Source organism: Chrysochloris asiatica, unplaced genomic scaffold (genome assembly GCF_000296735.1).
Source record: "Chrysochloris asiatica unplaced genomic scaffold, ChrAsi1.0 scaffold00003, whole genome shotgun sequence".
Classification (NCBI taxonomy): Eukaryota; Metazoa; Chordata; class Mammalia; order Afrosoricida; family Chrysochloridae; genus Chrysochloris; species Chrysochloris asiatica.
This window is the reverse complement of record NW_006408521.1, coordinates 35,073,531-35,100,727: the sequence shown is the minus strand read 5'-3', so window position 1 is coordinate 35,100,727 and position 27,197 is coordinate 35,073,531. Positions and strand designations below refer to the sequence as shown.

Here is a 27,197-nt window from a genome sequence, read left to right as displayed (position 1 = left end):
TTTAGATCCTCTCTTAAGAATGCCCATGAGGGAGAAGAACAAAGCCTCAGTATGTCCTACAGAGCTGTTGTTTCTTGTTTTGCAGAATAAATTGTTATTCCTTTGATTGACCAACAATGAAATACTTGACTTGCAAGATGTGTAACTTTAAAAACAAGTCTTACATTTAATGTACTAAGATCTTGTTCAAAAGACATGTGGGAATTGAGACCAAATCAGGATAGAGCAGATGAGAGTCACCCATCTCATGTTCCCTCTTGGGGATGTGCTGTTTGAATGGAATCAATCTTAGCCAAAATGACATGCTGTTTGCAGAAAAATTGGGACTGAAAATGAAGCCTTCATCACTCCCGAGCTAGTGTCCTTTAACACTTTTGTGAAATTAAGTTAACAACTTGTACACTTACATTATTAAAACATAACCCCCCCCCCAAAAAAAAAGAATAGCTACATTGTCAGGGATATCAGGAGAAAAAGCCCCATTAGTTTAAGGAGCCCCAGAAATGATAGTTACAAATCAAAGGAAATGTGTGAACCCTAACTGTAGTGTTAGGACGCAGATACTTTCATTACTTGATCACAGCCATCCAATGGATCAGAGCTGATAGTTGCCCCCAGTGGCAACTTGTCAGTCTAGAAGGAAAAGTTTTACTTTGAACCAAAATCAGCTTCCTGTCCACTCCTTCTGTTCCATTACCCAGCTTCATTTGAGGTCTGAGGATAGAATACGGTGATTAATTTAGCTTGTTTCTCAAAAGGAGCCAGCATAGCTAAGGGATTCCTGGTGTGGTGCTGTAGGATAAGCACAAGACTGCGAACCACAACATTGATAGTTTAAACCCAGCAGCTGCTTTCAGAAACCCTACCCTGTACAGGGTTGCTGTGAGTCGGAATCGACTTGATGGTATTTAACAACCCACAACCAGTGAACGTGGTCTATGGTTCAAGCAGGTGTGTATTATTGAAGACAGTGAGCTGCTGCTTCATTATAATCCCATTGCACCTTCAAAAGCAGCCTCAGGTTGGCTCGAGTGATCTGCAGCAAAGATGCATCTATTTCATGGCCGTCTATCAAAGCCAGGGTTGCTGAGACTGGAAATGAACAAAGCGTCATGCCAACTAAAGGAGACCAGACAAACAGCACTTCCATGGTCAGATTTCATTTAATCATCCATGGCCGCTATATCAACTCTTGAGAGATCATGCTTTTCAAAAAAAAAAAAAGAGAAATTTAATCATAACATTAAAGAATGAGCAGAATGAGTAGTAACAGGGAGGTTTTAAATTTGTCATTGCCGTTAGTGTATGTGGCCTTCCAGATGGGGAGGCACGGTGACAGTCCTTCGTTTAACTTACTTGGAGCTCATTCAGAGCTACTCAAGTGAGATAAATGAGGCAATACATATGAAAGTGCTTTGAGCAGTTTGGAGGACAGATACTCTATAAAAGCAAGGTAATATTATTATTAGTATGGATCTACTTGTCTCTGCGGTAGAAGATCGATGTGGGCTGAGATGCGGGTGGTACGAAGGCCACTGATATGGAGCAGGAGATCAGCAGTCCACACCTGGATCTGTTACGGACTTGCTTTGAAACCTTGGGCTTGTTTATCAATTTCTCTTTTCCCTTTTTTAAAATGAGGAGCTAAGATTCACAACGTGATTTCCTCAAATGTGTTTCTCATAAAATATCACTAGAGATGTTTCATGAAAACTGAGATCAAATAAGTTTTACAAAAGAAAGAGATAACATGTTATAGTTCTTGTCTAGAGAGTGACTCTGTTGACTGGTCAGTATCTGCTATCAGGGGGTCCCGAGAGTAAGGACACTGTTTAATTCAGCATGGATTGGAACATTTTACCAAATAATTATCCTGGTAGTTATTAAAATTCAACAAAGTTAATGCTAAGAACAGATTTTGGAAACACTTCAATAGAAAACCCACAAACAAGTGCCTTCTTAGTCTAAAATCTTGTTGACTCCATGAAAATATTTAATACAAAGTGCTTCCTTTGAGAGAAAGAACAAATTTTCCAGATAAAGGAAGAGAAAAGTTGCAAGCAAGAAATAAAGATGGTATTTTAATATGCCAAGCCTTTCATTTATGACATGATTTCAAACCAACATCATTTTAAAGACTGTCCTGTCAATATAATTATATGTAGAGAAAGGGAGACCTAATCTTCACCTTTACCTAGAATAGACCATTGTAATCTGGTGTGGCACTATAGGATAAACAATCAACCTCAAGGTCGGTTTGATCTTCAAGGTTGGCAGTTCAAACACACCAGCCACTCATCTGAAACCCTATACAGGGTCACTATGAGTTAGAACCGCCTCAATGGCACTTAACCACAACGTAACAATAGTTGCGTGAATAGTTCTCTAAGTGATTTAGAGCAAGACACTCAATATATCTCTGAATTCAGTTCTGTATCTACAAAATAAAGATGTGTGAAACAGGATGGTAGACATTTAGTGAAATGTCTATTGAGGAGAACTCAGAGGTTCTAACAGTGCCCACCCAAATGCACTTCAAAAACACAGAGGTGATAATTGGCTATGGGGAGGGGGGAGTGTGGTTAGTGCTGAAATATTTTAACTTAAACTCAGAAAGTATGCTGAATCCTGCAGACAAGAAGCAAGTTTGAATTACGACCAGTTGTTTGGCAAAACTACATGCCACAGTTGGTCTGTGTTCTATAGGAAATGGTGGGTCTTGAAGGTTGTGTCCCTTAATCATTCAATGGCTTTTGGTCTAATGTCCACAGCAAATCTTCTCCATTAAAAAGAAGCAAAACAGTGCAATACACTACCCTTTGTTCCTGGGCATAGTAGTGAGGACATGAACAGATAAAATATGCAGAAAGGTCAAATCAATGTGCTTTAATGGGACTAAGGGTCTCACTTAACTGCAAATAGCTAGCATGCATAGAGTACATGATCCTGATGAGCTAAGTGCCTAAAGCCAGTTGCTCCTTGGAAACCCAATACAGGACCACTATGGGCCGGAACTGTATAGGGTTTCCAAGCAGAGGCTAGTGAACTTGAACCACTAACTTTGTGGTTCAAACTGACTTTGAAGTCCAGGGCTTTAACCCACAGCACCATACCACGACTCCAAACTGGTTTTCTTGTTCTCATTAAGTACTGTCAAGTCAGTTCTGGCCAATAGCAGCCCTGTATAGGGGTTCCAAGGGTTTCTAAGTGCTTTAGGCACTTAGCTCATCATGTATTCTATGCAACTTGACACCACATATTAACTGATGTAATCCTCACAATCATGGTATGCATATTGTTTTATCCCTTTTACAGGTAGAAATTCTGAAGCACAGTATTAAGTTCACATAACTAAGTTACAGAGTCAGGATTTGAACTGAGGCATCATTCCAAAGTCCATTTATTAACTATTTTAGCAGACGTTCTCTCTAACTGAAAAGGCTGGAAGCAGGGTTGCCTTCCAGCATGTCTACATCCAAGGACTCAAAGAATGTTGGAGGATTTTGTCTACCTCTTTCCATTTTTTTTTGGTCCCCTTCTTTATTTAGAATTGACTTCATTCTCTAGCTCCAAGGTATGTCTCTAGCAGATCTAGACTTTTTTACTTATACAAAGTATAGTTTCAAACTCAGTGATAAGAGATTTGGTGTTTGTTTTTTCTTTAATAATTCAACAAAAGTTCTAGAATTTCATGTGATAGCATGGCCATCTCTGATTCAGTCGTCGTCATCTGGATGTCAATATTAATACTGAATATTCTGAATGCTAAACCTGAGGTCCAAGGCCACATCTATTGCTTTGGGTGGAAGAAAATTGAGAAGAGGAAGGAAATTGATCTAAAAGTACTTATGATGTTGTTTTTCAAAGAATACCAAACTCTACTTACCAGAAGAAAAGTAAAGAGACATTGAGCTGACATAAATAGTAGCCAACTTGTATAGAAAACCTTTGTTTGCATTATTGACCCCATTGAATTCATGGACTAGACTCATTGTTTGGTTTCCTGTCACTAGGGAAGACTCAGGACTGGCCAGTGTTTCATTCTCTAGTATACAAGGTCACTATGGGTTGAAACTGACTTGATGGCACGTTACAGCAAGAAAGACGTCACTGGATTCTTTCTGTAAAACATTATCAAGTTCTAGAGTATGCCACGGAGGGTATAGGAGTATGAAGCTCTTTAGATAAATAGTTCTGTTTGCAGGGTTCATATTAGCTCACAAGGCTAAAGGAGTCTTGTTTTGTTCCTTTATGTCTAGAGCGTAGTTGGACTGAGTTGCTGAGTGACTGATTGAGCATATTTTACTTAAAAGTTAGGTAAAAATTTCCAGCACTAAACATGGTAATTAAGGAAGACTGACAGATATCCTGGAGCTTTGCAAGAATAGAATAGGGTCCATTTTGGGAAATTTGAGTACTGAGCTCTACCAAAGCCAAGGAAATTAACATATTCTTTGACCTATGTGCTTATGTACAATTCTGGTTTTTTTGGATTTTTGTTTTGCTATATTTGATATTTGTTTTGTAGAAGTTACACCATGTCTACTGCTATGGGCTAGAGTAAAAGCTGCCAAGAGAATGTGAACAGGTGTCTGCTGAAGGAGAAAACAGCATTGGCCTGTGTTAGCCTCTTCATCGCATCTCTGCTTTCTAGAATACTGAAGGAGAGGGTTCCCACCGCTCCTTGAGGGACAGCTGTTTACTGCCTCATATTACCTTTACCTTGTTTCTAACTCCAGGACAACCATGGTCTGAAAACACCATCAATTATGAAGACCATTTTCTTCCCTTTTTCCCTTGAGGTTTTTGTGCCAAGCCTTTTAGAGTACAGGTTGGGATAAGAAGTCCTTGCACCCTCATTAATGTAGAGCTTGGTACATTGGGATTCTCAGGTGAATATTTTCCTTCAGGGGCCAGAGCAGTGTTTCTTGAATTTAGTGTGCATGTTAATCATGAAGGGAGCTTATTAAAATTCAGATTTTGAGTCAGTAGGTGGGGCCTGAGGTTCTGCATGTCTAACAAGCTTTCTGGTGATGGCCATACTGCTGGCCTATGGACCACACTGAGAAATTCAAGGCTTGTCTGTTTTCTCTTTCTCCTCTTCCAGCTGTTATTCCTGTTTGCCTTCTGATCAAGTACCAAGTTTGTGCTTGGCAGTATGTCAGAGGATGAAATCTCCAAAGTCATACATATTTGAGAAAGTATTCTTTAAATTGTCTAATGAGGTAATTAAATTATAACGGAGCTACCAAGAGTCCCTCTGTCCCATTTCCTCATTACCATGCTGCCTGACCTCATAAGTGACAAAGTCAATGTATGATTAACAAGTTAGCAATTCCTATTTGGCACGTATGTAGAAGGAAGATCTCTGTCTTCTGTTACAGTGCCTAATCTGCGTAGATCTCCTTGGATTCCATATTCTAGGAGTACCTGCTGGGAAACTTACAAAATTCTTCTTCCTTCTCCATTTCTGTGTCTTCAGGACATGCATGTCATCAGTACAGATGAGAATCAAGTGTTTGCCGCTGTCCAAGAATGGAACCAGAATGACACGTACAACCTCTACATCTCAGACACCCGTGGCGTCTACTTCACCCTGGCTTTGGAAAATGTCCAGAGCAGCAGAGGCCCTGAAGGCAATGTAATGATTGACCTTTATGAGGTATGTCACTGAGGGATTTATGCTCCTGAGCTACAGTAACACCTAGACTGGCTTCTGAAGGCCTCTCCATGACTGATTTTCTAATGATTCCTCATGTAGCCTCATTTCACTTAAGAGACAGAAGAATTTACTGAACATCTTTACCAGGTAATTTGTAATCTGCAAAGTGTCTCTGGAGGGATTATTTTTATTTTTTGGCTGTGAAGCCATGGAGGATATAGAGAGTATCTGGGGAGTTAGTCAAACAATTAAAGGTTTTGAACAAGAGTGAGCTGAGTGAGACATTTAACAATTGTCTTGAAATATCAGCAGCCTGTTGAACAAGGAGAATGGAGGGGACATCCCTGCATTGCTTTAGAAGACATGCCCATTGGCTTTGAAGACTTTTTCAACCTGATAACTTTCTCTGGCTCACTGCCAGTGAGTGAGATAAGGTTAATATGTCTTTCTTTCCCAAATCAGGAAAATACCAGAGCTTATTAGACCACAATTCAAAATAAAGTCACGTATGTTGGATTAGACAATTTTATCACAAACACAAATGTTTAATTGCTGTTTCTGGGACAATTATGTAGAAAGCAAGCTGCTAATTTGGTTGGATTTTAGCCATTTGTCAGCCTTATCCTGAGCTAGGAAGAATGGATTATGGATTATAATGAGCCATTATAAACCATATTTAGAATATGGAGATGGGCAATTATATACTGATATAAATTATATGAAAAAAAAATCTAAAACTGATTCAAAGATGCACAATGACACGATGACTTGGTTGAGGAGATGTTCAAGGAGTCAAAAGATTGTATAATGAGAAGCAAAGAAGTTATGTATATCACAGAAGGAAATCAATTTCACGTAAGAATTTTTAACCTGTCACTGTAAATTTTTCTAATGCTGTCTGTCTACCTTTTTTCTCCTTTTGGAGTTCGTGAGAGTTTTTTTCTAGTTCCTAAATGTCTCTGTACGTATAGTAATATGCCAATAAGTTTGCCCAATTTGTTGTTGTTATTAAGTGCCATCGAGTAGGTTCCAACTCCTAGCTACCCTGCATAGGGTTCTCAAGGAGCAGATGGTGGGTTTGAACTCAAACTTGTGTTTGGTTCACAGTCCAGTGTTGATCCTACAAAACCACACCAAGAGTCCATGCCCAGTTTGGGCCCCAAATATTTATAATGGGATTCATAGCAAACTATCATAGAAGAGAGTTGTGTGTATATACTTAGAAAACTGCACTGCAAACTTCTCCACATTTACACAAATTTTTTTTTTTCACTTCCTCTCCTGCCCATGTTTCAGATAAATATAGCATCTATAAGATGTCTCAGTCTCAAACTAAACATGTATTCTGGAAATATTTACATATGCTGGTGATTTAGTTTAAACTTTTTGTTGGATAAAAAATAGTGAGTTAGAGTATAGATTTTAGAGTCAGCCCTCTTGGCTTATATTCTAGCTCTGCCACATAGATGTACGTATTCATGAAGCAAATCCACTAACTGCAGAGCCTCAGCTTCCTTACTTTAAAAATAGGGATAAACATGTAGGCTACTTGGTAGGATTTTTTTGAGAATTAATTGAGCTAATCCTTGTCAAGTGTTTAGTCCAGGGACTGAAATATAGCAACACTCAACAAATTTTATATGGCATCATTATTAATATTATGTTTCACTGTGTTTCAATCCATACAGTTTTCTATCCTTATGGTCTTAAGACTCACCCACATTGTTGGATGTCCAATACAGTTTCACTATTTTGGATTTCTGACTTTTCCCATGTTGCAATTCACTGGCCATAAGACATTCTTTAACACCAATTAGTTGTCCTCTTATAAACAAATGTAAATTTCTACATTTCCTCTCACATTTGTAAATGTCTTATAAACATTTAGGCTTTACGTCTGTGTTGTTGAAATGCCATGGATTTCTGTGCCTTGATCCAGGGTTTACAATGGAAAGATCTTGCTCTCAGTGTCTGTTTGGTGTGAAGTCTAAGCAACAATTCCAGCTTTAATCACCCAGCTTTCATTCCTGGGGGGGTTGGCTTCTGCTCTTGTTCTCCCCAAATATTTTCTTATCTTCAGGTATATTTTAAACACACACACACACACACACACACACACACACACACACACACTCCACTGATTGTCTTCTTTCCTCTTTTCAAATCAATATGAAATACTTGGTCTGGCTAGATTTTGGTCTCTGTCAGACAAGGACCATTTTAATTGGTCCCTTGATGATGGAAAAGATGACAGATTTGAACAGGCACAGCTTTGCATTGTCCTGTTGTTTGAAATTGTTTTCATGAATTGTTTCCTAAACTAAAACAGGTGACAGGTATGGAATTAGAAGAGGAAACAGGGTGACCTCTGGACACGCCAAACCATTTTTTTTTTTTTTAAATCCTTGTGCTTCTCCTTTGTGTCTCTTTTGCTGTTGACTATCTGTGCGGAAACTGCTGGCTCATATTCTCATCATTTTGGGCGGTGGTGTGACTGCATTATGTAAAGGTGCTCTGCATCCTGAGGCCTCAGAAGAGGAGTCTTTGTTTTATTAGCCTGACAGTTTACTGCAACTTGAATTGAAATTGATATGACCAGACCGGTAATGCCATATCTGCTGATTACCTAGACAGAAAGAATATTGGCTGACACAGAACCTGGTACAAATGTTCCCTTAAATCTGATTGTTCTGGCTGGCAGGGAGCTGAGAGCCATCCAGCATGTATTTCCCAGTAGAATTGCAATGAATGATGAGTGCTCAGACACAAATGAAAAGTAAGAAAATCCGTAAATGAATTAATAAGGAGCAGAGATGAGGCGCATCTGAGTTAGGGGTGACTGCAATACAGTATGTGGGCTGAATAGCTGCTCAGATTTGGGGGTGATTGAGGAGGCTGGCATTCTCTGTTGGTGTGCCAAATTTCTGCTGTTCTTCTTTGTGTGTGCTTTAAACTGTCTGAGCAGAGGAGAGCTGTACATATTGGTGTGTGTATGGATGGACCTGTGTAACAAGGAACTGAATCATTGATGAGTTTGTGTGGGAAATGCAGAAGGAAGGGCAGTTCTCATTCACATCGATGATTTTGTTGGCACACATGCACGCACACACAGATTCACATTGGAAATGTGTTCTCTTAATGTTGGAACCAATTTGTATATGTAAGAGGATAGGGAAGTGTTAAGGGTAAAGTCCTGGGGATGCCTTACGTAGTTTGTTGTTGTTGTTGTTGTTGTTCACTCAGAGTAAGTGGTTCACTGAACACAAAGCCCAATTTAAAAAGTCAAGAGAAGAGAGTCAAGTTTTCTACAGAAGAAAGACTAGAAAAGTATTTTTGTTGTTAAAAGTTCCTAATAATAATAGTTGACATTATGGTTAAGTACTGTATGACAATTTTGCTCATTCAATCCTTATATGAATAGTGTAGCAGAGGAACTATAATTAGTCCCATTCCAAATCTAAGTAAATGACGGCAGAAAGTGTGTAGCCAGGTTTCCAAGGTTACAAAGCTGGGAAGTGGCTGAGTTAGAATCTGGACCCTTAGTGTACAAGCTCTTAACTACAGAGTCTACTGTCTCCCTCAAACAACTATATTGGCACTTGTGTTTGACTATAGCTAAGTAATGGTGCCAAAATTGAAGGACTTAGATATGGAGGAGAAATATTGTTAGACTTGTCCTAACAGTGGAAGAAACTAGAATGGAAGAAGAAAATGGTGTGTGATAAATCCACTGGAGGAGGATGCAGCTATTGATTGCTCTGGACTTTCCCACCACTTTCTGAATCTTGTCCTGAGCCCACAGTTAGACATGACGTCAAGCAGTATATATGTGTTGCTTCCAATATTGTCTAGTGGGTGTGTTTGAGTAAGGGAAGTCCTTTACTTCCCTTATCCTATCTAACTTTAAGATCCTACAACTAACATCATGCTTAGTAAAGTGGAGGGTTCGTGACAATGTGGAAGACCCCCACCCCACCCCCCCACCGTGAGGTGGCTTGAGACAGTGGCAATAGCATTGAGTTCAGATGTAGCAACAATTGTGAGGTTGGCACAGGTCCGGGCAGTGTTTCATTCTGTTGTGCATAAGGTTGCTGTGAGTCAGAACTGACTCTGAGACACCTAAGAACAACAAGGCTTGTCATTTCCAAATAGCACTAATATTCTAGTGCCATTATGAGGAATGGGTAAGAGAGGACTCCTGCCAGCCTGGTGGTGGCCAGAGCAAAAGCAATGTGACAAGTGTGTCTGAGTGTGTAGGATGGATGATGAGAGGAGCTATGGTAACATTGGACAGTATCCTTCTCCTCTAGGCAGAGAATACTAATTAATAATGATGAAGAGCACTTTGGCATAATAGACAATGCCAGGTACTCCATCGGAATGGAAAGGGTTATGATGGGAATGAAGCCACCTGGCTGGCAAACTCAAGATGCACAATACATGTGCTTAAAGGAGTGAGGTGTGAAGGAGATCATGAAAATCAGAGCCAGTGACCAGTGCACGCTTCCCTCCACACATGATTTTTTCTGCGTACCACCCTCTCTTTAAAAGAGAAAGCTAAACAGAAGTGACAATGTAGCTTACAACTGGATGTCTTTGGGCGATAAGATTGCTCCTAACAGCCTGGAGTAGGGGGTGGTTGTTAAGTGCCGTCGAGTTGGTTCTGACTCATATTGATCCTAAACAGGACTTCCAAGGAACAGCTGGTGGGTTTGACTTGCTGATTTTGTGGTTCACAGTTCAGTGCTGATTATTCAGAGTCACAGATTTCGACTCATAACAACCTTATGAACAACTAAACAAAATGCTGTCCGGTCTTGTGCCTTCCTCACAATCCTTGTTAAACTTGAGTCCACTACTGCTGCCACTGTGTCCATCCATCTCACTGGGCCGCTTCCTCTTTTGGTGTTAACTCTCCATGTTACCTAGTATCATGTCCTTCTCCAGGAACTGTTCCCTCCTAATAATATGTCACGAAATTTCGCCATCGTTGCTTCTAAGAAGCATTCTGGCTGCTCTTCTTCCAACACAGATTGGTTCTAGCAATCCATGGTACTCTTAATATTCTTCTCCAGCACCATAACTCAAATGTATCAATGGAGTGGCGGTGGTGGTGATGTGCCGTGGAGTCAATTCCGACATGTATGTATGTGTGTATATATATATATATATATAGTGGTGGTGTACCGTGGAGTCGGTTCCGACTCATAGCAACCATGTACAGGGTTTCCAAGGCTGTAAATCTTTACAGGAACAGAACGCCTTATCTTTCTCCCATGGAACAGTTGGTAGTTTCGAACTGCTGACCTTAAGGTTCGCAGCCCAATTTGTAACCACTACACTACCAGAGCTCCATATAAATACAGTTTCTGAGGCTGTTAATCTTTATGGGAGAAGAAAGTCTCATCTTTCTCCCATGGAACTAACCATGAGCTTAACAGTTTAACTCGTAACCACTATGCTACCAAAGGTCTTACTCATTCATGAAGGACACATTTATTACAGGACATAGAAAGTATCACCCAATTATTTTAGGCTACAGTCTCCCTGGGAGGGGAGTCCTCCTGATCAGGGCAATAGGGAACAAAGAACACTTAGACACATTTTATCAAATGGGTTCCTTGATTACGTGGGTATCCTGGATGCTGCTCCTGGCTGGGGTCCCATCGTTGCAAGAGAAAAGGCTGTGTCCCTAAAGCCGCAAGGAAATCCTGGCTATGAAAATGTGCTTTTTCTTGCCATGGTTGTTGTCTCATCTTTTTTTATTCTTTTCAGATCTTGGCATTTAGGGTTTGTAATTTAAGTCAGAGATAGAAAGAGAAGGAGAAATCATTTTTCAATCAGCAACAGAGGCAGAAATAAGCAAAAACTCCTGGCCAAGGGTCTTTTCAACCTAGCCTCCACATACACTATAAAAAAGACTGGATCTAGAGACACTTGTCTAGAGCGTAAACATCACAAAACACAGAAAGTATCTAAGATTCCTCCCTTAAATTACCAAAGCTATCCAAATTCCCAGTGAAGAATAACTCAGTTGAATGAATGAATATTGTTATTTATATTGTTTTTTAGACACTCTAAGTACTATACCCTTAGTGCTTGGAAGATTGCATGATACATAGTAGGCGCCCAATGAATATTTATTGAATGAATATTTAAACATATATGGAAGAAATGAATTAAAAATATCCTGTAAGTGTGATACTTCTCTCCAGAGACCCTAGGATGAGGAAGAAGCAGTGTAGCCACAGGGTTGGCATACTAGAGTTAGGCATACTGACTTAAAGGCCCCCTAAGGAATTTTTAGTGGAAGGACCTTAGACAAATGGTTGACCTCATCCACACCTCAGTTTTCTCATTTCAAATGAGGAGGATGTTGTCCTTACCATGAAGAGTGTTGTGGCAAGTTCACGCTTCATACAGAGCCTCATGCTTTATAGACACTCAATAAACTGTCTTCATGACTGTTGTTATAGTTTCTAGTACCGAATTCCTACTATTTATTTTATAAAAAGCAAATCATCTTGGGCAGAGTGACTTTGCTGTTAAATGTCTTCTATATTTTATTGGTGTGGTGCTGTGGGTTAATACACCAGACTGCAAAGCCTTTTGAACTGCAAGATTGGCGGTTCAAGCTCACCAGCGTCTCCTTGGAAACCCTATACAGGGTCACTATGGGTTGGAACCAACTCAGTGACACTTAACAGCAACAACAACATTTTATTTATTTACTCATTGTCGAGAATACACACACCAACACAAACACAATTGCAATGGGTTCTACATGGACAGTTTAGTGACACTGACCACTGGCTTCAAGTGTGCACCTTTTCTCAGTTGTTCCTCCCTCATTAACTTCAGCTCCCTGAGCCCTGGTGTTCCGACCTACACTTCTGAGTAGCTGCTGTCAATGTGATCCCGCATATAAAGAACAATCTCTCTGCGTATCTACACCCATATGTGCATGCATGGTTGTTGTTACATAACGTTGAGTTGCTTCTGACTCATGGTGACCATGATAGAGTGAAAATAGTTGCGCAACTCAAAGAATGTAATTCATGTCATTAAATTGTACATGCATAACATGTTACATTGGTGTATGTTTTATTGTGTGCATTCTCAACAATGATAAAATAAGTACAGTTTAGAAGAAATTTAATAGAAAGTCACTTTGCATTAGATGCTCCTGCTTTGCTTTTTATAAAATAAATAGTAAGAGTTCTGTATTAAGAGCTCTAACAACATTAATGATCGCAATTTTTTGAGAGATTGTTAAATGTGAGGCTTTGTATGAAATGGAGGCTTTGAGCTCACTAACCTCGCCACACACTCTTAAGTGGTAAGGACAGCATCATCTTCAGTTTACAGATGAGGAAACTGAAGTTTGGATGAGGTCAACTACTTAGGGGGACTTTAAGTAGGCAGTATGCCTAAGGAGCTTTGGTAGCGTAGTGGTTACGAATCGGACTGTGAACCTTAAGGTCAGCAGTTCGAAACTACCAGCTGCTCTGCAGGAGAAAGATGAGACTTTCTGCTCCCGTAAAGATTTACAGCCTCGGAAACTCGGTTCAGGGTCACTATGAGTCAGAATCGAGTACTCCATGGTACTTAACAACAACAATGCCTAATTTCAGAGTTCACACTTTCAACCCTGTGGCTCTATGTATATAGTTCTTAAGGAGCCCTGCTGGTATAATGGCTGCCAGGGTTAGCAGTTCAAATACACCATGAATCAGAACCGACTCTACAGTACACAGCCACCACCACCAGAGACAATTCTTAAGAGAGCACCAGACTCAAGACAGAACTGTTATTCAAGGTAAGCTAAACTGTTAGTAGTTTTAAGATGATTTCAAGGGATGCTTTTGGTTTAAAATATAAAGATTCTCTCAGAACAATAGTTTCTAGAGTTCATCAACCCTCCCTTATTCCAGAAAGTCAAACATTTCTGAGAATTTAAAATTCTGTTCTGTATTTCCTTGCTTTGATCCGGATTTTTCTCTGGAAATTTTGATCAAAATATTCAGACACCATTCAGGTTCTTCTGGTCTCATGGCAAAGGAGGCAGTTGTTCATGATGGCAGTTAGTCACCCATTCCACAGACTTCTGTTCCTCACGCGCCTCCTTCTGTTCCGCTCCAAGTGATCAGACACCAATGGTTGAACCTTGGAAAATCACTTGCAAGAATGTAAGACCTATTATTACTTTTATTTGGAGTCCTGGTGTGACTCTGTGGGCTAATGTGTAAGGCTGCAAAGTCGTTTGAACTGCAGGGTTGGGGGTTTGAGGTCACCAGGCACTCCTTGAAAACCCTATACAGGGTCGCTATGGGTCGGAATTGACTTGACAGCACTTTAACTGACAACAACAACATGACTTTTATTTACTTATTAATTTGTGTCATGTGTGCCTGACCCAAGATATAGTAGTTTCAACCTTCTCATATGCATGTGAAAGATGGACAGTAAGTAAAGAAGACCAAAGAAGAATAGGTGCATTTGAATGATGGTATTGGCAAAGAATATTGAATGCACCATGGACTTACAGAAGAACAAACGAATTTGTCTTGGAGAAGTATAACCAGAATGCTTCTTAGAAGTACAGATGACAAGACTCCGTCTCACATAAGTTTGAACATGTTATCAGGGGGACCAGTCCCTGGAAAAGGAAATAATGCTTGGTAAAGTAGAGGTCAGTGAAAAAGAGGAAGACCCTTAAAAAGGTGGATTGACTCTTGGCTGCAGTAATGGGCTCATATATAGCAACAATTGTGAGGATAATGTAGGACTAGGCCGTGTTTTGTTCTGTTGTACAGAGGTCACTGTGAGTCAGAACCGACTTGACAGCACGTGACCAACAACAATTAATTTTAAAGTAATATAGTGGATAGAATGACAACCCAAGGACCAGGAGACCATCAATTCAGAGCGATCACAGGGAAAGACGTGATAAATTAACTAGAGACATTTCTGTGAAGATTGATGTCCAAAGAAATTCACACTTCTATTGATAGGCAAGATACAGATGCTTATACGAGAGACAAATCGGAGTCCAGCGAAGAAGATTTTCAGAAAGTTAGGATGAAAAGAGATTCTTGTTTCTGGAAAAGGTTTATTGAGCTGGGACTTTAGGGAGGGATAGGTATAGACCAGGGAGGGAGTCAGGGTGTGGCTGGTCTATAAGAACAAAGAGAGCAAGATAACAGAAGGCAAGATACTAACTACTTTGAGACTATTATGCTAGGGCACAGAATGTATGTTGATGTGCTGTGTATTAGGTTTGAGGTTTGAGCTAGAAGACACATCTTTAAAGTTTAATTAGAATGGTGTGTTTGCCTCATATGATATTTAAAAACAAACAAAAACATATAAGCTATTCCTGTTGAGTCTATTCCAGCACATAGCAAGTTTATAGAACAACGTTGAACCGCCCGTAGAGTATCCAAGGCTGTGAATCTTTATGAAAGGGAACCGCCACATCTTTCTCCCATGGAGAAGTTGGTGGGTTTGAACCAGCAGCCTTTTGGTTAGCAGCCAAGCACTTGATTCGCCGTTCCACCATCAGGGTTTTCATTTGATATGAGGAAATTCAAAATAGCTATTAATTACCTATAAGATTTTCTTACTAAATCCCCTTCCAGGAGCTGCAAAGAGACTAAAGTGGCTTCCTGACACACTCATCATTGTGAGCAATCTTTACGTAAATTTCAGAAGGGCAGACAAGGTCACAGTCTTCCCTGTAGAAGGACAACCTCTCAACAACAGGATATGTCATTCCTATAGGAATATCTGTCCTTGGAAACTGTCTATATGAAGACATGTCTTCTATTGTTGTTATTAAGTGCCGACCCATAGCAACCTTGTATAGGGTTTTCAAAGATTGGCTGGTGAGCTTGAACCACCAAAGTTGCCATTCAAACCCACTTTATAGTCCAATGCATTAACCCACAGTGCTTACATAGGGGGTATTATTTTTTCTCATCCCTTCCATCCAGCTCACCCACTCCACAAATATGCATACACTGTAAACAGAGTTGTTTGGCACCATAAATATGTCCACATATCCTCAATGAAACTCCAGACATTATGCAAGTATGTGCACACATAGTCAAGTATGTTTCCTATTGTTGTTGATAGCTGCTATGGAGCCAGTCCCTGCCTTGTGGTGACCTCATGCATAATAGAGTGAAATGAGACACACAAACATACACGCAGGAAATGCGATGGGGGTAGGGAAGTATTCAGGAGCAAAGTCATGGGGGTTCTTAATGTAATTTAGTTATTGAAATCACTGTCTGATCCCATGCCATTCGCATGCTTGGTTGTAGATTATACCCTTGTGATCTATAGGGTTTATGCTGGTAGATTTTCAGAAGCAGACCTTTCTTCTCAGTTGCTGTTAGGTACTGTTGAATTAGTTCTCATTCATAGCAATCCTATGTACAACAGAGCAAAACACAGCCCAGATAGCACCACCCTCACAATGTTGGTTCTGTTTGAGCTCACTGTCGCCACCACTGTGCCAATCCATCTCATGAAGGGTTGTCTTCATCTCACTGACCCTAAACTTTACCAAGTATGATACCCTTTCTTCTTAGTCTATCTTCACCTTAAAGCTTCACTTAAACCTGTTCAACATCTTAGCAGCTTCTAAGTCTCCACTGACAGACAGTGAGCTCTACTGGCTGGGAACTGAACCTGGTTCTTCCATATGGAAAGAGAGACTTCTACCACCAAGTCACCTGTGCACGTATGCATACATACACATACACACATTTCTCTTTTTAGGCACGAACATTGCCCCCTTGATTTCTGACGCTCCATAGTAATAAGGTAGAAGTTGCAAGTAATCTGAAGATGTTACAAAAAAGCCCTTGACAACCTCCTGTCTAGAACTAGCAGCAAGACTCACAGAAGGATGGATTTCTCAGGCTCAGAGTCCGAGGAGCAGTGAACGATACAAAGCTCAACAATAGGAGTGACCATCTTTGTAGACCAGGAAGGGGGACCACAAGCAGGCCAAAAGGGATTTTCACCCTGACAAATGGCCTCCACTCTAGAGGAGAACAAGCAAGCCCTCTCCTGCTCAATCCCCTGTTGTCACATACTCTCTTGACTTTGCCAACTTTTTATTCCTCAAGATAAACCTGAAGGCCAAGCTGTCGGAGATGAATGACAAAGTGAAGCTCTCTGCTCAAGTGGCATTTGATAATGCCAAGCAGTCAGGGGCCAATAAAGTCACTACTTCTGCAAATCAAATGAACCAGTTCCTCAACATACATTACCCCGTTCCCATACCCTTGCCCCAAAGGGAGAGGGCAGAAAGGAAAGTGAGCAATGTAATTTCCTGAGTTGGTAACATTTTTATTCCTTCTGTACTTATTCTAACCCTCTAGAGTGGTGAATGACTAAGGTGAAGTTCATTCCTCATTCCTGGGCATGATGAACCTCCGTGTGCTCAGGCTTGTGGGAGGCAAGGCCGGAATGACTATGAAAATTCTGATTTATGAAATCCAATTTTTAAACAACTGGCAGGTTCGTTGTTGTTAGGTATGTTACAGCTTCTAGAGCATATGCAAAACCAACATGGGCTTCCCCTGTTGAGAAGCTCTTATGGAGTATGGCTAGTGAATAACTCAATATTATATGCAATTAACACACACCATTGTTGAGCGGTAGCATGCCATTGGAGTTTATGCCTCCCACATTTGTTAAGGATTGACAATGTACAAGAAACGGTTTGGGCTGCTGTTAATTACGCAAATGTGGCATGTTTTCCTAAGTAGTTCAAAGTATTCCTCCCAGCAATTCATTTGTATCATGTATTTGCTTACCAAACCTTCCATTCCAATAGTACAAAGCTGGCCCAACTCTAAATTGTCCCAGATGCCAAATCAGCAGGTACAGACTAATGAAGTCTGACTGTTTTCAAAAAACCAGCGCAAAATGTCATATCCTCTTGATTGAAACCCAACTTTTGAATTGATAAATTCAGAGCTATTTGTTGAATGTTTGAAATCAGACATGTTTAATTGTGATTCCCACTCTCGGTGACCTTAATCACTTAAATTTTGTCTGCTCCTCAGTTTCCTCACCCTTATAATGGGATTGATTAAATGATATTTGTTGTGGAGTTCAGTTTTGACTCACAGTGATCCTGTATAGGGTTTCTGAAGCTGTAAAATATTTACAAGAGCAGAAAGCTTCATCTTTCTTTTGAGGAAAGTTTTGAACTGCTGACCTTGAGGTTAGCAGCTCAACTCATAACCACTCTGCTACCAGAGCTCCTTATAAAGGGAGTAGCATATTATTAACATTAAGCACAATGTTTGATGCATGGCAAGAATTGAAAAGATAGCAGCTATTCCTCTATTGTGCTTAACAGTTTTTATTCCATGATATAAAGAGCCTGGATTAAGTTAAATGGATTTAAATATGCTTGGTAACTTTTCACTTATTTTTCTCTGTGTGTTCCAAAATCCAATTGATAAAACCTTTCACTTAGTCATCGTCAAAAATGGCTTAACAATGCCTGCATCTCATGGCTATCAGGAGGATTAAACAAGATGCTGTATAAGTCGTTCTAGAATGCAATACTCAACGTATCTCAGCTTCTTTCCTTTCCGCCCCCTGGTTTTTCTGGGTTATAATAATTCCAAGCAGGATCAAATATTCATGAAGTATTTGATAAACACTAAAATAAAACACCTGGAAAATATAGTGCACAGTTACTGATGTGTTATTTCATCATTTTGACAACTTACCAATTATAAAGACTTTCCTAACACATAGAAGAGAGGGGATGATTCTATTTTCAGAACCAAATAATTAATAAGGGCTATTTTTGTAGGGACCATGGGTTTATAGGAATGGCACAGCAGTTATTTGACAGTTGAGGGAGACCACTATTTCTTTAAGTTTAAAATTTTTCTCTTTTGTTAAGTGTATTTTGGTGGCTGTAGACGAGCTATCTTTTACAGAAAAAAAGGCACTAATAATTAAATCAGGCTGTTTACTACTACAAGGAGCTCTGGTAGCATAGAGGTTACGAATCGGGCTGCCAACCTTAAGGTTGGCAGTTCAAAACTACACGCTGTTCTGTGGGAGAAAGATGAGACTCTCTGCTCCCATAAAGATTTACAGCCTCGGAAACCCTGTGCAGGGTCACTATGAGTCAGAACCGACTCCGCGGCACTTAACAACAACAACTACTACTTACTATCTTATATTGGAGTCCTGGTGTGCTGTAGGAGAAGCACAGGACTGGTAACCTCGAGGTTGGCAGTTCAAAACTTCCAAACTGACCCTGTACAGAGTCACTGAGCCAGAACTGACTTGACGGCACTTAACAAGAGCAACATCAATTCCCTACATTAAGGAGTCTTGGTGGCACAGTGGTTAAGGTCTCAGCTGCTAACTGGAAGGTCAGAAGTTTAGACCCACTAGCTTATGTGTTGGGCTAATAACCATAAAGTCAGCAGTTCGAATCCACCAGCCACTCAGGAAGCATGATAAGGTTTTCTACACTTGTACAGATTCACAGCCTTGGGAATCATATACAGGCTTGCCATGAGTCAGAACAGACTCAGTGACACACAGCACACCAATAGAGCTTCTTCTGGGAAAAAGATGTGACAATGTGCTGCCATGAATGTACAGGCTTGGAAACCCTTGTGGGGAGTTCTGTTCTGTTTTGTAGGATTACTAGGAGTTGGAATCAACTGGATGGCGATGGATATTTTGATAGCTATTTAACATTTTTGAGGAGTTCTGGTAGCGTAGTGGTTACGAATCGGGCTGCGAACCGCTAGGTCAGCAGTTCGAAACTGCCAGCTGTCCTGCGGGAGAAAGATGAGACTTTCTGCTCCCTGTAAAGATTTACAGCCTTGGAAACCTTGTACAGGGTCGCTATGTGTTGGAACCGACTCCACGGCACACAACAACAACATTTAGCATTTTTAGTACACCAAAGTTGAAACACTACAGTGTTTCCGGTGACAACTACAGACAGGTTTCTTCCTTGTGGGCTTCTATTGAACCTGTGTGATGACTTTCTCATCCCCCATAACCTGAGGGGCACCAATCTCTTGCTTTCTGTCCCACAGTCCTGGGTATCATTTTACCTAATGGTTACCTTCTCTCTCTCTGTCCACATTCTCTCTTCCTCAAGTCAGGTGCTCTCAGCTGAATTTGACAGCCTGTTTTGTTTTAAACTAAACAGATATTCCCTTCTCAAATTGATGTATTTTTCAGCCATGTCAATTTTTCCCAGGTAGCAGGGATAAAGGGAATGTTCTTGGCTAACAAGAAGATTGACAACCAAGTGAAGACTTTCATCACATATAACAAAGGCAGAGACTGGCGTTTGCTGCAGGCACCAGACACAGATCTGAGAGGGGACCCCGTGCACTGCTTGCTGGTAAGTTTTCATATCAGAGCAGAACATCTCATGTAGTGGGAGGCTGGAAAGTAGGTGTTAAATAAGCAAATGAAGATTGCTTGGGGGCTTCTTGAGCAAAAGATGGCAGGGAAGGACATGGGGACAGAGCATGGTAGGGAGTCTCAAACGTCATTTCAGGATAGGTCAAAGAGATCAGAGCACATGAGTGCCGTAGCTCCCTCGTGCTGTTCTGACAGAAATTCCACAAGTGGATGGCTTCAACAAACAGACATTTATTTTCTCACAGTGTATGAGGCCAGAAGTCCGAATTCAGAGCACAAGCTTTGGACAAAGGGCCTTGTCTCACTTCAGCATCTGTGGGCCCAGCATTCCTGCGAGTCCTCTATGTGTCTTGGCACCAGTCTTCTGCCAGATCTAGGAATGTCACAGTACAGGGACCAAAGGGTGCACTCTACTTCCAGCTCCACTTTCTTTCCTGGTGGCAGTGGGTCCGTCCCTCGATCTCTTCTCACTTCTCTGGTTTTTTGTACTCAGAACAGATTGACTCTAGATACAACCTAACCCTGTAGATTGCATCTGGCCCCATGAGCATCCCAGAAGTGAGGGTTTACAATCACAGGATAATCACTTCAGATCAGAGCTGATCACATCAGATTGCATCATGGAGGTACTTGCATCATATTAGATCTCATCATGGAGGTGATAACTACATCTTCACTGCTAAACCACTGAGAATCCTAGCCCAGCCAAGTTGACGCAAAAACCTTAGTTATCACTATGAGTAAGCGTCTACTCAGGTCCAGAAACCTCTGTCCCAACCTGAGTTCTGAGAAGGACCTCAAATGACAGTTTGAGGAAGGATATGATAGTTTCCATATAGGGTAAGGCTTTGGTCCAAACACCCTGACTTTCCCATAAGGTACTTGTTACATATGTAATGGTATGTGAACTCACCTGTCGAGTTGAACTGAATGCTGAATTGGGTAGGGACATATTCCGTTGTAGTTGTTGTTAGGTGTCATCAAGTCGAATCCATTTGAGACATTTAATTACAGTTTTAGAGGCGATCATAATTCATAAAAAGGATAAGAACCACTGATCTAAACATATATTGGTACTGTTTATAACAATTTTATTCACTTATATTTCATTCTCCAAACAAGTGGTTGGTAAACTATGACCTTTGAAGCCAGTCAGGTCCACTTGTTTGTAAATATCAGTGGGACACAGTCCCACTTATTCATCCATGTGCTGAGGGTGGCTTAGTGCTGCATTGGCAGAGCTGAATGCTCTTCATAGAGACACTGTGGTTCTCAAAGTCTAACATAGTTAATATTTGGTCCCTTACAGAGACCGCTACAAAGGCCCCTTGAACAACATAGATTTGAAGGACATGAGTTTGAAGGATTTCTTTTTTTCCTGCTACTACAGTGAGCCCAAGGGCTGGGAATATTCAATTAAAATGCCATGTGGCATGGCAGGAAAAAAAAAAGTTGCATGTAAGTGGTCCCATGCAGTTCAAACTTATGTGGGTCAAAGTTAAATTATATGCAACTGTTCCACTGTGTGGGAAATCTGTGTCCCTAACCCGATATTGTTCAAGGGTCAACTGTACTGGTATGTGTCCTTCCATCAGTTGCCTTTCTTGGGGGACCATAAGTAGATTCAGCAGGAATTTAGTCTCATATTTGACTAAATTAATGAGGTCCAAAAGCGGTTAAAGGTGGTTCTTGCCTTCAAGGAGTTTGCTTTCTATTCGAGTGAGATTAGTTTAATACATGAAAGACTATAGGCTTACATCTCAGTGCTCTTTGTAACATTGGTGTCTGCTGTAGACGTGACACATAGGTACCAAGTAAATGCAGAGGACTGGAGGATACGATTGATTTCAATAATAATAATGACGATGATAATAATAATAAATGCTAGAAACCAATCCAAAAGTTATGCTTATATTCTAACAAAGAAGAGACAAGTATGTTATCCTAAAGGGGTTGTTGTTAGGTGCCATCGAGTCAGTACCTACCCATAGTGAACTTATGCACAGCAGAACAATACACTGCCCAATCCTGGGCCAACCTCACTACTGTTGCCACGCTTGAGTCCATCAATGCTGCCACTTGGCCAGTCCATCTCGTTGGGGTCTTCCTCTTTTTCTCTGACCCTGCACCTTACCAAACATGATATCCTTCTGCAGCGACTGGTCCCTCCTGATAATATGTCCGAAGTATGAGAGACGGAGTTTGGCCATCTTGGCCTCTAAGGAGCACTGTGGCTGCACTTCTTCCAAAACGGATCTATTGGTTCTTTTGACAGCCTATGGCACTTTCAATATTCTCCTCCAGCACCATAAGTCAAAGGCATCAATTCTTCTACGGACTTCCTTATTCATTTAGCATACAGGACTTGGCATATGTACATATATCTGTATTCACATGCTTGATACACTCCAGACTGGGGTGGTGTTCACATGCAGCTTGTTTCCTGCCATCCCACAAGGCCTGGACTGTCACTTTGCAGACTCATCTCACACAGCAGTAGGCGGCTGACCCTCTTACTGGAGAAGCTGCCAGGAGCCATAGTTTGACCTTATTAGTAGCAGAGGATATCACAGTTGTCATTGTGCATCAATCTAAAATTCAGTCTTTTTCTCAGCTTCCATCCTGATTAGTGGCAACTTACAGGGCGGAAAGCCAGTTGCTACTGTAAGGACGTAGAGCTGGTGACCGAGTTAGTGAAAGTAGCAGTTATTTATTGAATACCTACTTTATACAAGGCACAATTCAGCGGTGTTTTTAAAAGCAGGCCACATGCCTAGTTAAGCTACCCCTAGCTGGAACATTACGCTATTCAGCCCAAGATGCTTAAGAGGCACAAGTGCCTTCATGGGGTCCTTTGTGCACTATTGACATTGCATGTCTAGGAGAGAACTAACTACGCCACCTAAAGAGGTTTGCCTGGAAACTCTAGCATAATAAACACATGGTTAGATATGACTTTGGCACTGAGTACTTAGCAAGGTGTTGCCTGCTTTAGCTACCACCTTTGGTCAGGAAGTACTATAGGATCAGCACTAGACTGAGAACCACCAGGTTGGAAGTTCAAACCCACAGCTGCTCCTCAAAACCCTATACAGAGTCGCTATGAGTTGGAACTGACTTGACAACACTGAACAACAATGACAAATAACAAAAAATAAATGTGTTACCTGGTTACCTGCCTATCTTCACTATGATCACTCTACTCAGACCACCATCGTTTCCCACCTGCCCTCCAGCAGTGGGTTCTTTTTTCCTTTTTAAGTTTGTATTTTGAATTGAGTGATTCATTTACATGAAGGAACAGCAGTTTTACACTCACGGTTTCATTATAATGATTACAATCTCCTCTGTGTATCATCATTCAATAGTATTTGCTTCTATTCCCTCTGTTTGTTTTGCTTTGTTTTGGTGGGGGATGAACACAAAATCACTCAGGAATATATAATCATTTAAACAACCAAAGGCCACATTCTGCAAGCCTGCCTCCTGGCTGGCAACACACAGCCTTTCTCTTTACCTGAGTCTAGAATCCTCAGCTGCTCTCTCTTTCCATACTGTTATCTCTGCTTCCATCTCTGGTGTCACTGCTTCTCTGGATAGGGTCCCACACTCTGCTCCTGCTCTTCTCCTTTGATGGTCCTAGAGTTCTCTGTTCCTGAATTGTAAGATTAACTACTCCCCTCTTTTTGTTACAAAACTTCTACCTAACAGCTGTGACAGTTGCAATTAGTCATAATAACAATTACTTACCATTGAATCATAAGAATCTTATCCCCATCTCCTTTCAACAGACCCATCTAGATAAGATGAAAACAATTTAGTGGGGATTCTACCTCCACCCCCCCACCAGCAATGGGTCTTAACTGGCCCACCTGTCTACTGTAAAGTAGTCCAGTCTCTATGCAGCAGCCAATGGGATCTCTCTTTTAAATCAACATTTTTGAGCTGAAATATCTGTAAATGTACCCATTTTAAGAGTGATGAACTTTGACAAATATATTCACCTGTAACCATTTTTAACATTCTAAAGGGAACATTTTCATCACCGTAAAAAGTTCACTTGTACTCCTTGGTAGTCAGTACCCATGCTCCTGGTCTTACACAATCATCCGCTGATCTGCCTTTCTTCACTTACAGCATTTTCTCTTTCCTCAAATGTTACATAAATGGGCTTGAGAACATTCATGTGCCTCACTTACGTAGACCTTCTGATGACATTATAACCCACATAGAATAACATTCACATACTTTACCGTGTCTGCAAGTTACCATGTGATCTGGCTCTATCTTCTTCTGGTGTATAAACAAGGAGAAAATCTGGGGCCTTCATTACACATTGTAACCTTACCATGCACATATATTCCTCAAGCTCTTTCACTTGGACACTATTTCTGTTGAAATGCTTTCCCCACTCTGGATTTTTCTGAGCTTTCAGCTGTTTGCTTGATTACCTTGTCCTTTTTCCCTCAACTCTTTTTGCTTCATGGCCCTTAGCGCTTGCTGAAATCATCACATATGTTTGTTAGCTGTCGTCTATATCTTCCACTGATTGAATGTAAACTCTATGACCATGTGGACAGTGGCTGCCATTTTGGTCACTGTATGACCAGCTCCAGTAATTCTACCTGGCAGGTGGTAGGTGCAACACACCTGTTGTTTTGGAAGTTGTGTTTGTTTGGCGTACATGTTCCACTGACATGTGTTGTTTCAGTTGGACATGGGACATCAGTAGAAGCCTTCCCTTCCCACTAGTAATCTTACTATAGGATTTATCATCATATCCACCTGCTGAAGTTCATGGGCTTAGATTGGCCCCAAAGTTAACAGAATCAGTAGGCTCAATAAGATTGGAGAAAAATGAGTTAATGGGATATAGATGAATGGTGCCCAGGAGTCTTCCAGTCTTCCTCTCTCATTAACCCTGTTCCTTAATGTAGTTCCAATCTGAGCTTTAGAAATTGGGCTGCAGGGCAAAGAGGGAAAAATGACAAAGAGGAGTGGGGAGGAGAGACCCAAATCACTTTGTAAAAATCTGCCAAAGGCACAAAATGAGAAAGAAAATCTCTGAGCTACAGGAGACCGAGACTGTTAAAAACCTTCTTTAGGCTTGGGAGTTGGTGGCAGAAAGGAGATCAAAAGTGATTTTAGATTGTGTGTGCTTGGAGAGTGACAGTGTCCCCGAAAGCACAGACTAGTGATTAGAAAAGAGATTTTCCGACAGGGCTGTTACAAATGTGGAACAAGTTCAGAATTACAGCCCCAAATGGAATGCTCCTGGTAAAATGTATTCTATAGAAATAAGACATCCAGGGTAATTGGGGGCTATATTTTTAGAACTTTTAGACTGATTGCCCGCAGGGCTCAGCTGGGATTTCTTTCCTCTGAAGACTGTATTGTACAATTAGATATGGTATTACAGGTCAGGGTCCACCTGACTCCAGAGCCTCAGGATTTGGCTCCCAAGAGGTAAGACATGAACTGAGCTGAGTCTGTGACAAATCCTTGGGCCCCAAGGGAAAGCACAGTGTTTCCTGGAGAGAGACCCCAACTTCTTTGTGGATTCAGTTTTCTTCTGGAGCGAAGCAGCTGGTTGTCCCAGGAGATGTTTGGTTCTGCTTTCCTGCTGCCTTGCACTGGCTATGTCTCAACATATAATCAGAGAGAGACAGAGTGACCTAGCCCATTGGCCCACGGTCTCCGTCTTCTTTCTGTTGACTCTTATACTAAGGATCTACTGAGGGATTGTTGGGGATACTATTTGGGAACTTAGCTACTGCCTAAGTTAACCCACAATTAATCTGATATTTATTAAAGTTTGTTTAATTCCTAAAGGAATAGGGACATAATGTGTATCACTTAATAATTTTTATTTGTAACCCACTGAGCCAGGAACACAGTTCATGGTTCACTTAAGTACAGCATTTCCTAAGTACTTACAATGAATGGCCGAAGGATTTTGTTAGATATATTAGCAAATAAAAGGACAAGGCAAGAGAGTTGTAGTTCAGATTTAGACATTTATTGTGGCTCTCAAGAGTTTCTGCTCTTCCAGAAATTGAATCTAAACTCTGTATGCACGTCTCTTTGTCTGATTTTTCTTGGGAAAGGACTCTCCTTAACTCATATCAGAATCTCAAACTTTGTACCAAATTATGAAAAGAGTCACTGCTAAGGATCTACTTGTTCTACAGTTGATCGATCTACCATCTGCCATGTCTTGTAATTACACAGACTGTAGCCTTAAGTATGGGCTGCACTTCAATGTAACGAAAACAAACCCGTCACCATTGGGCCAACACATAGCATCAGGACAAATAGAAAAACGATTGAAGTTGCCAAAGACTTCAGGTTGCCTGGATCCACTATCACTATCAAGTCCATGAGAGCCAAAATATGACCTTGACTATATCCCACCTGAATTTAGAGATCATCTGAGGAACAGATTTGCTACATTAAACACTGAAGCCCAAAGACCAGAAGAGTTGTGGGATGACATCAAGAACATCATACATAAAGAAAGCAAATAGTCATTAAGAACACAAGAAAGAAGGAAAAGGACAAAATGGATGTCAGAAGAGACACGGAAACTTGCTCTCTAGCGTAGAAATGCTAAGGCAAATGGAAGAAATGAGGAGGTACAAGTGCTGAAAAGAAAATTTCAAAGATCAGCTCGAGAAGATAAAGCCAAATATTATAACAAAATGTGCAAAGATTTGGAATCAGAAAACCAAAAAGGAAGAACACGCTCAGCATTTCTCAGCTGGGAGAACTGAAGAAAAAATTCAGGCCTTGACTTTCGTTATTGAAAGATGCACTGGGCAAATTATTGAATGATGCAGAAAACATCAAGAGAATATGGAAGGAATACACAGAGTCACTATATCAAAAGGAAATTGTTAATGTCCAACCATTTCAAGAGGTAGCATATGATCAAGAGCCAATGATACTGAAGGAGAAAGTCCAAGTTGCATTGAAGGAATTGGCAAAGAACAAGTCACCAGGAATTGATGGAATAAAAATTGAAATCTTTCAAGAAAGTGAGGTGGCACAGGAGGCACTCACTCATCTCTGCCAAGAAATTTGGAAGACAACT

At 40.7% G+C, this 27,197-nt stretch overlaps 1 protein-coding gene across 3 annotated transcripts in view; it reads left to right on the top strand.

Annotated features, from left to right (window-relative positions):
• SORCS1 (sortilin-related VPS10 domain containing receptor 1) overlaps positions 1–27,197 on the top strand; it is a 749,465-nt gene that overhangs the window by 583,183 nt on the left and 139,085 nt on the right. For all 3 annotated transcript variants that reach the window (XM_006831326.1, XM_006831324.1, XM_006831325.1), the window contains exons 9-10: positions 5,483–5,662; positions 19,935–20,081. In XM_006831326.1, coding sequence (XP_006831389.1) covers positions 5,483–5,662; positions 19,935–20,081 — 327 coding nt within the window. The remainder of the gene's footprint in view (positions 1–5,482; positions 5,663–19,934; positions 20,082–27,197) is intronic.